Source organism: Gobius niger (assembly GCF_951799975.1).
Source record: "Gobius niger genome assembly, contig: SCAFFOLD_31, whole genome shotgun sequence".
Taxonomy (NCBI): domain Eukaryota; kingdom Metazoa; phylum Chordata; class Actinopteri; order Gobiiformes; family Gobiidae; genus Gobius; species Gobius niger.
Genome location: NW_027639303.1, coordinates 237,297 through 249,897, shown reverse-complemented (window position 1 = coordinate 249,897; position 12,601 = coordinate 237,297). Strand labels below are relative to the sequence as shown.

The 12,601-nt window shown below is 52.9% G+C and overlaps 1 protein-coding gene across 1 annotated transcript in view; it reads right to left on the bottom strand.

Annotated features, from left to right (window-relative positions):
* Window positions 1–10,773, bottom strand: part of LOC306982600 (uncharacterized protein) — a gene marked incomplete at its 3' end in the record, with an annotated part of 48,482 nt that extends 37,709 nt beyond the window's left edge. The window contains exons 1-3 of the mRNA XM_079583068.1: window positions 10,685–10,773; window positions 3,447–3,838; window positions 1,295–1,808 (exon numbers count right to left, since the gene is read on the bottom strand). Coding sequence (XP_079439194.1) covers window positions 1,295–1,808; window positions 3,447–3,838; window positions 10,685–10,722 — 944 coding nt within the window. The 5' untranslated portion in view covers window positions 10,723–10,773. The remainder of the gene's footprint in view (window positions 1–1,294; window positions 1,809–3,446; window positions 3,839–10,684) is intronic.
* Between the last annotated feature and the right edge of the window lie 1,828 nt (window positions 10,774–12,601).

The window sequence follows — 12,601 nt, the reverse complement described above, 5'->3', positions numbered from 1 at the left end:
TCTCTAACCTCTTGGTGTTGGTCTAACCTCTTGGTGTTGGTCTCTAACCTCTTGGTGTTGGTCTCTAACCTCTTGGTGTTGGTCTCTAACCTCTTGGTGTTGGTCTAACCTCTTGCTGTTGGTCTAACCTCTTGGCGTTCGTCTCTAACCTCTCGGCGTTGGTCTCTAACCTCTTGGTGTTGGTCTAACCTCTTGGTCTCTGGTCTCTAACCTCTGGGTGTTGGTCTCTAACCTCTTGGCGTTGGTCTCTAACCTCTTGGTGTTGGTCTCTAACCTCTTGGTGTTGGTCTAACCTCTTGGTGTTGGTCTAACCTCTTGGCGTTCGTCTCTAACCTCTTGGTGTTGGTCTCTAACCTCTTGGCGTTGGTCTCTAACCTCTTGGTGTTGGTCTAACCTCTTGGTGTTGGTCTAACCTCTTGGTGTTGGTCTAACCTCTTGGTGTTGGTCTAACCTCTTGGCGTTGGTCTCTAACCTCTTGGTGTTTGTCTCTAACCTCTTGGTGTTGGTCTAACCTCTTGGTGTTGGTCTAACCTCTTGGTGTTTGTCTCTAACCTCTTGGTGTTGGTCTAACCTCTTGGCGTTGGTCTAACCTCTTGGTGTTTGTCTCTAACCTCTTGGTGTTGGTCTAACCTCTTGGTGTTGGTCTCTAACCTCTTGGTGTTGGTCTCTAACCTCTTGGCGTTGGTCTCTAACCTCTTGGTGTTTGTCTCTAACCTCTTGGTGTTTGTCTCTAACCTCTTGGCGTTGGTCTAACCTCTTGGTGTTTGTCTCTAACCTCTTGGTGTTGGTCTCTAACCTCTTGGCGTTGGTCTCTAACCTCTTGGTGTTGGTCTCTAACCTCTTGGTGTTTGTCTCTAACCTCTTGGCGTTGGTCTAACCTCTTGGTGTTTGTCTCTAACCTCTTGGTGTTGGTCTAACCTCTTGGTGTTGGTCTCTAACCTCTTGGTGTTGGTCTCTAACCTCTTGGTGTTGGTCTCTAACCTCTTGGTGTTGGTCTCTAACCTCTTGGTGTTGGTCTAACCTCTTGGCGTTGGTCTCTAACCTCTTGGTCTCTGGTCTCTAACCTCTTGGTGTTGGTCTCTAACCTCTTGGTGTTGGTCTCTAACCTCTTGGCGTTGGTCTAACCTCTTGGTGTTTGTCTCTAACCTCTTGGTGTTGGTCTAACCTCTTGGCGTTGGTCTCTAACCTCTTGGTCTCTGGTCTCTAACCTCTTGGCGTTGGTCTCTAACCTCTTGGTCTCTGGTCTCTAACCTCTTGGCGTTGGTCTCTAACCTCTTGGTCTCTGGTCTCTAACCTCTTGGCGTTGGTCTCCGCGTTGACCGTCCTCCTCAGCTCCTCCTGGTCCATGTCTCCGTCCTCCACGTGCAGCTGCAGATGTTCCTTCAGCCTCAGCTTCCTCTTGAAGCCTCGCTCGCAGACGGGGCACAGGTGGTGTTTCCCGCGCTGGTGCCGCGTCAGGTCCGAGCGCTGCTTGAACGTCTTGTCGCAGACGGAGCAGCTGAAGGCGTCTGCGCAGTCGGGCGTCTGCGCAGGCGAGCCGTGCACCAGGCGGCAGTGGCGGCTCAGGTCGGACTTGTGTTTGAAGCTGCGCTCGCAGACGGAGCAGCCGTGAGGACGAGCGCCCGTGTGCACAGGCAGGTGGCGCTGCAGGTCTGCGTTACAGCGGAACCACTTCCCACAGGCGGAGCAGCTGAAAGGCCTGTGGTCAGGGGGAGGAGCCTCAGGGCCGCCAGGGGGAGGAGCCTCAGGGCCGTCAGGGGGAGGAGCCCCAGGGCCGTCAGTCTGATCCTCTCTGTCTGAGTGTGGACCTGAGCAGCTGAAAGGCCTGTGGTCAAGGATGACAAGGTTAGAGCCGTCATCAACACTAAAACATGTACAACAGGGCAGGAGGAATGACAGTGTGTTTGAGAGTGCACATGGAGGACGACGGATGGAAATGAACCCAAGGCTGAAATCTGGTGTGGCGTGTTCATTTACACGCTCTGACCCAAATAAACCAATACACCTTTAAAGAGGGGGTGTTCTGCTTTAAAGAGGGGGTGTTCTGCTTTAAAGAGGGGGTGTTCTGCTTTAAAGAGGGCGTGTTCTGCTTTAAAGAGGGGGTGTTCTGCTTTAAAGAGGGGGTGTTCTGCTTTAAAGAGGGCGTGTTCTGCTTTAAAGAGGGGGTGTTCTGCTTTAAAGAGGGGGTGTTCTGCTTTTGTCAGTCCCATAGCACCAGTCTATATCACACTACAATGATGACAAACCTTCTGTTGGTCTGTAAATGCAGTAAATTAGAATAACTGCCTTGTATAAAATGTCTCTCTCAAAATGGCTGTAGTGAATGTCTTGAAATAGGCCTCTGTCTCTTTAAGAACCTCTGAGCCTTTAGACACGCCCCCTCCACACGCTGTCTGTGGCATCAGTGGGGAGGGGGTTCTGCTGAGGAGCAGTGGTTGGTTACTCGGCTGGTGACCAAAGCTCGGAGGCGTCTCCAGGAGGTGGGGGCGTTCCTAGGAGGACTCAGGCAAACCTATCCCTAAAATGGCCGCCATCAGCCAAAAATTCAACAAAAATGTGACAAAAAAATGACAAAAAAATGACAAAAAATCAACAAAAAAAATGACAAAAATTCAACAAAAAATCAACAAAAAATCAACAAAAAAGTGACAAAAAAGTGACAAAAAATGACAAAAATAGACAAAAAAATGACAAAAAAATGACAAAAAAATGACAAAAAAATGACAAAAATTCTACAAAAATGTGACAAAAACCTATCCCTAAAATGGCCGCCATCAGAGTTTGTACAGATTACTCAGAAATACGTGAATGTGCCAAGGCAACACTTCAGCCATGTTTTTAATGAGGGAGTGACAGAATAACAGGATAGAAAGCTGGAAAAAGTCCAGTTTGCAGAATACCCCCCTTTAAGACGAAGTACCCCCCCCCCCCCCCCCCCCCGCATGTTCCTCCATGTCCTCGTGTGTCGACTGAGCTCAGACCTGTTCACCACATCTGCCTCTGAAATCCAGTTACACGTATGACCTGAGGTGGCAGCAGTGAGTATAAAATGGCCAACTTGCCTCTAGTCTCTTTAAAGGAGCTACACCTGATTTTACTTCAAGAAATGGAATGAAGCTATTTTATCCTTTAGGATGTTTTAAGTCGAACGCTTGTGGGAAAAACAAACTATAAAACATTTGTATCAACTTCATGAACTTTCAGGTCATTTTTGCAGCTTTTCTGTGAACGTGAGCCTGAAAAGTCTCCCTTCATAAACTCGTGACGTCCCCACCTGTGGTCGGCCGGATCCTCTCTGTGTGTGAGTGGATCCGCTCCCGCTGCTGCATGTCTCTCCTCCGGCTCTCGCTCTCTGTGTGTGAGTGGACCTGAGCAGCTGAAGGGTCGGCTCGCTCCCGCTGCTGCATGTCTCTCCTCCGGCTCTCGCTCTCTGTGTGTGAGTGGACCTGAGCAGCTGAAGGGTCGGCTCGCTCCCGCTGCTGCATGTCTCTCCTCCGGCTCTCGCTCTCTGTGTGAGTGTGGACCTGAGCAGCTGGAAGGTCGGCTCGCTCCCGCTGCTGCATGTCTCTCCTCCGGCTCTCGCTCTCTGTGTGAGTGTGGACCTGAGCAGCTGAAGGGTCGGCTCGCTCCCGCTGCTGCATGTCTCTCCTCCGGCTCTCGCTCTCTGTGTGAGTGTGGACCTGAGCAGCTGGAAGGTCGGCTCGCTCCTGCTGCTGCATGTCTCTCCTCCGGCTCTCGCTCGTCCTCCTCGTCCTCTGTTTTCACCGTGACCAGGTGGAAATGAAACTCCGGCTCGTCTTTGATGGACGGCGACTCGGGCTCGTCTTTAACACCGGACCTGAACAGAAACAGAGTCACAGCTGAGTGAGGATTATAACGAAACCTGAACCTCTGACTCAGGCTGTGCTCACACGCGACAGAACAAGAAGACCATGTCTCTGAGATCAGCTGATGGTCCACACCGTAATCACTCTGAACATAACAAGAAGTACAGATAATATACAAACACATAGACACAAACAACTGACTCACTGATAGGCCTCACCCTCTCTGTGCAGAGAAGTGCAAGACTAGGATAAAAGAGACTGTGAACAGAGGTCTGGACTTCACTTCTTCTCTTTCTCTGAAGCACCAGCTGGTTCTCCTGCTTTGTAACTGGAACAATGGCAATAAAAGCCTTATCTTTGAGACGACTTCTATCTCCAGTGTCTGCTTTGGCGATTTCCAAATAACTGTTCTCACGTGATAGAACCAGGTCCTGACAGCTGATAATGAGGCACAGAGACATGTCCCTCAGAGAGACCAGGACACAGAGACATGACCCTCAGAGTGTCCTGGGTCTGGAACTCTTTGTAGAAGGTTCATACTGTCTTAGGTTAAGGCTATTATGGTTTAGTTTCTTATAGTAAGACAGAAAGGTTTAGTTTTACCTGCTTGACTAGTTTCGATCACTTCCTGTGATCTTCCTCAGAAGCGCCCCCTGGTGGTGGAGGTGTCGTGTCGTAGCAGCTTACATATATTTTCCATCAGATCAGATAAGCATCGAGATCAGGAAACATCAACATCTATGAACCGGGACGAGGGAGCTACACCTTATCACACACCTGGGACCGTCCTGGAGAAGGCGCCAGTCAGTAGGGGGCGCAAGCTCTCCCTACTGACTGGAAAAATGACAGTTACTAAACGTAACTATAGTTCTGTGAGTATGGGCGTAGCCCTCTACGGGCTTCGCTATTGGTTATAACCCGAGGCATCGCCTCGCGCCTGAGAGATTAAAACATCTACCCGCTCCAATCATACCAAGGTGATGGCACACCCACCTGGGGTATATAAACCCCCTCTGCCCACCGCTCATCTCCTTTGAAACTCAGCCATAGGAGACAGGATGGGCCTGCTGGGCGTGCAGGTAGAGGGCTACGCCCATACTCACAGAACTATAGTTACGTTTAGTAACTGTCATTTCTGTTTCGTATGGGCTTCGCCCTCTACAGGCTTCGCCCTCTACGGGCTTCGCTATTGGTTAAAAACCTGCGCGAAGGTCGTAGGGATGAATGTACTCCCAGCAGGCACAAACGGCCCATGATTGGAGCGCACCCAGGACAACGTCATGAAGTCAGTGTCACTAACTAGACGCACCCATGGGCAATAAGAGCAAGGGCCTCGAGCTGCTCCTCCAGAGCACCAAGGCACCTAAAGCCCTATATATAGAAGGAAGCATAACGGCTGCCTCTCCCAAGAGCGCCTATGCCACCACAACAACGCAGAGTACGTGTGCCGCCTCTCCCAAGAGCACACACGTACTCACAACCGACAAGAAGATGGTGAAGGTGCACAGGCCGCCTCTCCCAAGAGCGCCCGCACCTCCACGCCCAACAGGCAGCCTCTCCCAAGAGCACCTGTACTGGGCAGCAAACTACACACTAAACACGGCCACCGCTCAAAACCGAATGAGCGAGCGACCCAGAAGCGACGTCCATTAAGTACGAGCGGGCGAAGGTTGACGAGGATGACCAAGAAGCCGCCAGGCAAACATCCTCTTCCGACACCCCTCTGAACAACGCCGTAGAGGCAGCCACCCCTCGTGTAGAGTGGGCCCTGACGACGCTAGGAACAGGACGGCCTCGAGCCTCGTATGCCATACGAATGGCATGACAGACCCAATGAGCCAACCGTTGGGTGGAAAGTGGGGCACCCTTGCACTTGGCTCCAAAACCCACAAATACCTGGTCCGATCGCCTGAACGTCGCTGAACGGTCCAAATAGCAACGCAGGGCCCGAATCGGGCACAGCAGGTGCCGCCTCTCATCCTCCACAGACGCATGTGGGGGGGGGGGAGAAGGGCCTAATCCTGATAACCCTAGACCTGAAAGAAGAAGTGACGATCTTGGGCTGAAAAGCCGGATTAGGCCACATCTCCAGCAGGCCCCCATCCTCACTGAAGGACATGCAGGAAGGATGCACCGACAACGCAGTCAGGTCCCCCGCCCTCTTGGCAGAGACCAGAGCCAAGAGAAGCGCCGTCTTAAACGATAGACAACTAAGGTCTGACCTGTCCAGGGGCTCAAAAGGAGGGCCAGACAAACCCTCCAAAACCACCTGAAGGTCCCATGAGGGCGAAGTACATCGCACAGGCGGTCTCAGCCTCCGTGCACCGCGCAAAAAACGCTTGACCAGGGGATGGCTCCTCGCCGTGAGGTGGCCAAACCCCACGTGGCCGGTCGTAATGGCTGCCGCAAACACCCCCAGAGTGGCGGCAGCACGCCCTCTATCCAAGAGGAACTGCAGGAATTCCAATATTCCCCGTATTGGGCAAGAAGTGGGATCAAGTGCCCTGTCTGAACACCATTCCTCGAAGAGCCGCCAGCGAGCGCTGTATGCTCGCGTTGTGGACGGCGCACGCGCACCCTGAATGGTGGCCACCACCGGAGAGGGAAGGCCTAAACGCAACAACTTCCCCCTCTCAGCTTCCAAACCAAGAGCCTGTGTCCCAACACTGGGCGGGAGTGCAGAGCCCCCTCCACCTGAACCAACGTGTCCACTCTGTCCGGTAGAGGCCAGGGGCCGTCCACCACCATCCCCACCAGGTCCGGGTACCACCTGGCGCTCGGACTGTCTGGGGCCACAATCAGAATGACCAACCCCTCCGTCCTCACCCTGTGCAGCAGAGGAGGTATGAGGCGAACCGGCGGAAACGCATACAAGAGACCCGTGGGCCACGGCCGATGGGCCAAGGCGTCCACCCCGAGTGGAGGGGCGTCTGCCCACCTGAGCGAGAACCAAAGTGGGCACTGTGCGTTCTCTGCATCTCTCCATCTCCAAGAGATTGTTATGCCCCAAAGGTGACTCCCACGTCCCCCCGGTGGAGCACCGTCCAAGTACTCCGCCCCAACCGGTCAGAGACGCGTCCGTGAACACCTCTGTGTAATGAGGAACGCACCCCAGCCGAACCCCCAGGAAGAGACGGTCTGGAGCCAGCCAGTATTCCACATCGTTCCGCGCGGACGGAGGGACTACCACAACCTTCCTCCTGTCCCGCACTGGGTGCAGCCTGAGGCGACCAAACCACCGCTGGAGGCCCCTCATGTGGAGTAGACCCAACTGAACCACAGGGTGAGCGGCAGCCATCATGCCCAATAGGGAGCGAATGGACTGGGACGGTACCCGTAGCTCGTCCAAGACCGCCCTCCCCAGCGTCCACAGCGCCTCCATCCTCGCGGCCGAGAGGGAGGCGCGCATGCTCCTGGAGTCCAGCTGTAGGCCCAGATACGTCACACGCTGGATGGGGTACAGCACACTCTTCTCCAGGTTGACCACAAAGCCCAGTCGAGATGTGTTCCAACAGAGCCATTGTGTGAGTCTGCGCCTCCTGCCGAGAGGAGGCCAGGATGAGCCAGTCGTCGATGTAAGTAAGAACTCGGATACCCTGACGACGGAGCGGCTCCAGTGCTGCCTCCACACACTTGGAGAACGTGCGCGGGGCCAGTGAATAACCGAAGGGGAGGCGGTGATATTCGTAGCACTTCTCCCCCACTGCAAAGCGCAGAAACTTCCTGTGTTCCGACACAATAGGAACATGGAAGTATGCGTCTGTGAGGTCCACAGATGTCATCCAGTCGCCTGGTCTGACGCACTCCAGGAGCTGCCTGACTGTCAGCATGTGAAAAGGCCGTTCCGCGATACAGTGGTTCAGGACGCGCAGGTCCAAAATCGGACGCACACCTCCGCTCTTCTTGGGGACTAGGAAATATGGGGAGTACAATCCCTTTCCCACCGCGTCTGAAGCCACCTCTGCTATAGCCCCGCGCCGCAGCAGCGAGACTACTTCCTCTTCGATGACCGCGGCCTCCGCCTGACCCTGGAGCCTCGTCCTGAGGATCCCGTTGAAAGGCGGCGGTCTTCGAGCGAACTGCAACACGTAGCCCCTGCGAGGCGTCCTGTCTAACCAGGGAGTGGAGAGAAGCCCCAGGCTTCTCCACTCGTGGTAAAACTCTGTCACGGGCCTCACCGGCCCGGAGAGTAGAAACGGAGCGGGCCCGCCCACCTCCACCCCGGCCTGCGGGGGAGGACGCGGGGGGCCCTGCCGAAAAGGGCCGCGGGGGTCCCAAACCCGGGTCCCCGGACAACGGCGCCGCTGCGGGCAAGGAAAGCGTGCAGCCTAGAGAAGACCTATGCCTCTTAGACTGACCCGTCTCATCTCCCCGCACAGCCCGGGAGCCGTCCCGCCTATTGCCAATAGGGGGTTTCGAGGCAGACCGTGAAGCGCTGTACTCTTTAACCGAGGCCGCACCGCCGCCCCGCGGATGGGTCATAGGTGCCGGCCGCCGTGACGCATCCTCCGTACGGTCTGGTAGGAGAATACGTTTACGTGGCGCGCTGCGAAAAGCAGCAAAAGGTGTAGAAGACATACAACCAGTAGACGCTCTCAGCGCGTCTCCGCTGGGAATAAGAGGCGAAGCATGCTCTTTTACAATGTAACGGGCCGAAGCATGGCCTTTATTGAAAGCAAACCGCCCCTGCTTCCCCCCCTTGGTGACAGCGCCCGGACGTCCACGCGCTGGTCCAGGTCCACGGTCCCTCCGCTGGTCCCGCCTCGGAGAGCGCGCCTGAGTCGTCTGGGATGAGCCCGGAGCGTCGCGTCTCCGCGGAGGTGACGGAGGCTGAAAGTGGCGCTCGCGCCGTTGAGACCTCCGCCGTTGTTCAGAGCGCTGGCGGTCCCACTGGGGACGGAGATGAGGACCCAGCTGCTGGGAAGCTTTGGAAGCAGCATCGAGGCGCTCGACCATCGCCTGGATGTCGGGCCCAAACAGCGAGGCCGTGGAAACAGGGAGATCCAGTAGCTGTCGCTTATCCTGCTCCTTCAACGAGGAAAGCCCCAGCCACAAGTGACGAGATCCCACCTGAGCCGCTGCCATTGACCGGCCACCGTCAATGGCGAACGCCTGGGACATGCGGAGGAAGGCCGCCACTGTAGTCTGAACCTCCTCAAGCTCCTCCAGGGCCAGCTCAGTGCGCCCGTGGACGAGCTTATCCAGCGAGCCCGCCAGAAAAGCCATGTTGCTATGCTAACGCCACTACCTGAGCGGCGTTAGCATAGCAGCGGTCCAAGACAGCCATCGTTAGCTTGTCCTTGTCAGAGGGAAGCAACGATTTACCCCCCAGCCAAGGGGATGAGGACGGAAGGAGGGACATCCTGACCCCGTCATCAATCGGCGGGACCCCGGACCGCCACGTCCAATCCTGCACCGTGGAATACGGCCCGTACCCCAGCGCAGGATGTTTCGCCGTGAGCGGATGAACCCATTTGCGCTGAGCAAAGTGCATGATAGGCGGCATAGCCGGGCACACCACGACAGGGCGAGGTTTTCGGCGGGAACGACTAGCCAAGCCTTCCGTGAAATCCTCCACCGGAGCAGCAGACTGAGACGGGGGCAGTGGAATCTGCATACGGTCCGCGGCAGACGCAAACAACGCAGGGAGATAATCCAAAGGATAACGATCCCCCTGACCCTCTGACGGCGTCTCGGAGAAGATGGAGTTAGCGTCTTCCTCGTAACAGCGGCAATCATCTTCCTCATCATATTCACTCCAATCCTTCCTCCCGGGGCCTGTTGAAGGCGCCAGATCCTGATCCGACGGCACAGCGTCCTGAGCTGGCCGTCCCGGTGAACCTGGACCCATGAAGCCGCAGCGGCTTTCGCGCTCTTCCCTGGAGAGCGCCAAGCACGCCCGGCAGTCAGCATCCTCCGCTGTATGGCGCCAACCGAGGCAGCGGAAGCACAGCTCGTGCTGGTCTTCAGGGAGGAGGATGGAGGGACACTTGCCGCATCTACGGAGCTCGACACCGGCAGGTGAAGACATCTTAGAGCGGAGAAGCGGCAAGAAGATCCTGAAGTAAGTCGAAGTATCGTTCTGAGAAGAACGTGCTCGTAGAAGTGAGTTCTAATAAGAACTTGCTCTCTCAAACGCTGAGTTAAAAAAGGAGATGAGCGGTGGGCAGAGGGGGTTTATATACCCCAGGTGGGTGTGCCATCACCTTGGTATGATTGGAGCGGGTAGATGTTTTAATCTCTCAGGCGCGAGGCGATGCCTCGGGTTATAACCAATAGCGAAGCCCGTAGAGGGCAAAGCCCATACGAAACAGAACCCATGTAAGCTGCTACGACACGACACCTCCACCACCAGGGGGCGCTTCTGAGGAAGATCACAGGAAGTGATCGAAACTAGTCAAGCAGGTAAAACTAAACCTTCTGTCTTACTATAAGAAACTAAACTATAATGAGTCTGGAACAGTTTGTAAACAAAGTCCAGTGAGAAGTGGTTCTTGGTTGGATGAGATTATGTTTTTTTTATTATAGTTCATGATATAGTATGTGAATATTATATTTCATATTTCATCAGTTTCTCTGTTCTGTGTCTCATTATCATGTTATTATTATGTTGTTATTATGTATCAGAGACACGATGTTCTTTTCACCGGCTGAACATTTGAATAATGTCATTAAGATTCGACTGGAGAGATTTTAACAGGATTTTAACACATCCTCAGCTTCATCCTCACGAGCCTGAAGCAGAATAAACCCTAAAACAAACCCCTAAACAAACCCTGAATAAACCCCTAAACAAACCCTAAAACAAACCCTTAAATAAACCCTTAAACAAACCCTGAATAAACCCTGAGTCTGACCTGAGAGGCTCCGGAATCTCCCGCTTCAGCTCCGCCATGTTCCACTGAAGCCTCGGGACGGAGCTCCGTGTGTTGTTGTTGTTGTTAGCTTTAGCTGCTTTAGCTTCGGTTAGCCGCCGTTAGCTTCATTAGCATCACACGGGGTCCTCTGCACTGAGGTGTCCTCACAGCTGCCTGTGTTAAACTCCGCCGCCAGGGGGCAGACTGCAGTCTAAACGGACTCACGGACTCAGATGAATAAATAAATACATAAATACATACATAAAGATGAATAAATTAGTGGGGGGAAAAAGATAAATAAATAAATAATAATAATAATAATAATAATAATAATGATAATAATAAACACTTGATTAAAATTAACAAATGAATTATATGAATTAGATAAATAAATACAAAGGAGTGTTGTAGTCATTAAAATCTGTTTTCCAAATGTATTTATTTCCTAAATGGATGATCTCGTAGTTATACGGAAGCCGTTTCTGCTTCTGCCATGTTCAAAAGCAAAAGCCCAGCAGGAAGTCAGAAATATCAGACTGAAACATCTGGAGACGTCTGTGTGGACTCGCTGTTCAGTGAAGGTTCTCGAGTCTTCGTCTGTACTGAGTGACGTCACCTCCTGAAGCTTCTCTATAATCAGGCAGTGTTTCAGATCACAGTGATGTTTCTGTCATGCTTCACTGTGATTGGCTGATTCACCCGTCACTCACTGTGACTCAAACATCTGTATTTATCACAGAAACCACAGAACAAACCGTGAGAAGAGACTTTAATGACTTTACACATTAAACAGTTAAAGGAGCTTCAGTTTCTTTGTTTTAAACACGGAGTAAAGTTTATTCAGTCGGTAAAAAAACAGTTTTTATTCAATTGTAATAAAAAACATGGACGAGGCTGATGAGAAAGTGCTGATAAAGAAGTTTACATGAGGATTATTGTATGTTCTTCTTCTCTTGTGTCAGAGTCTGTTCTTCTTCTCTTGTGTCAGAGTCTGTTCTTCTTCTCTTGTGTCAGAGTCTGTTCTTCTTCACGTGTTGAAATACTAAATACTTCTGTTTACTCGAGTAAAAGCACTGACCCAAATAACAAAGAACTACTCGAGTAATGAGTAAAAGTCGATCATAAATGAGGTTTTTCTGACCTTTATTTTGAAGGTCATGTAGAAACGGCAGGACTTTCCTCATTAGACCAAAGTCATGCAGACGGGACAACAGTAAAGCAGGCGTCAGAAAGTCCCCGGGACAGTCGTCGTCTCACGGAGCCTCATGTTCAAACATGCAGAGCCGTGACAACATCACACTTTAATCCCTTTAATACAGTTTCTGCTTTACCTCAATCTAAGAGAGAGGTTTGATCTGATGCTTTAACCCCGTCACAAACGCCAGGAGGAAATCCAGACCCTCAGAGAAACACCCAGACCCTCAGAGAAACACCCAGGCCCTCAGAGAAACACCCCTCAGAGAAACACCCAGACCCTCAGAGAAACACCCAGACCCTCAGAGAAACACCCAGACCCTCAGAGAAACACCCAGGCCCTCAGAGAAACACCCAGACCCTCAGAGAAACACCAGACCCTCAGAGAAACACCCAGGCCCTCAGAGAAACACCAGACCCTCAGAGAAACACCCAGACCCTCAGAGAAACACCAGACCCTCAGAGAAACACCCAGACCCTCAGAGAAACACCCAGGCCCTCAGAGAAACACCCAGGCCCTCAGAGAAACACCCAGGCCCTCAGAGAAACACCCAGGCCCTCAGAGAAACACCCCTCAGAGAAACACCCAGACCCTCAGAGAAACACCCAGACCCTCAGAGAAACACCCAGACCCTCAGAGAAACACCCAGACCCCCAGAGAAACACCCAGGCCCTCAGAGAAACACCCAGAGAAACACCCAGGCCCTCAGAGAAACACCCAGA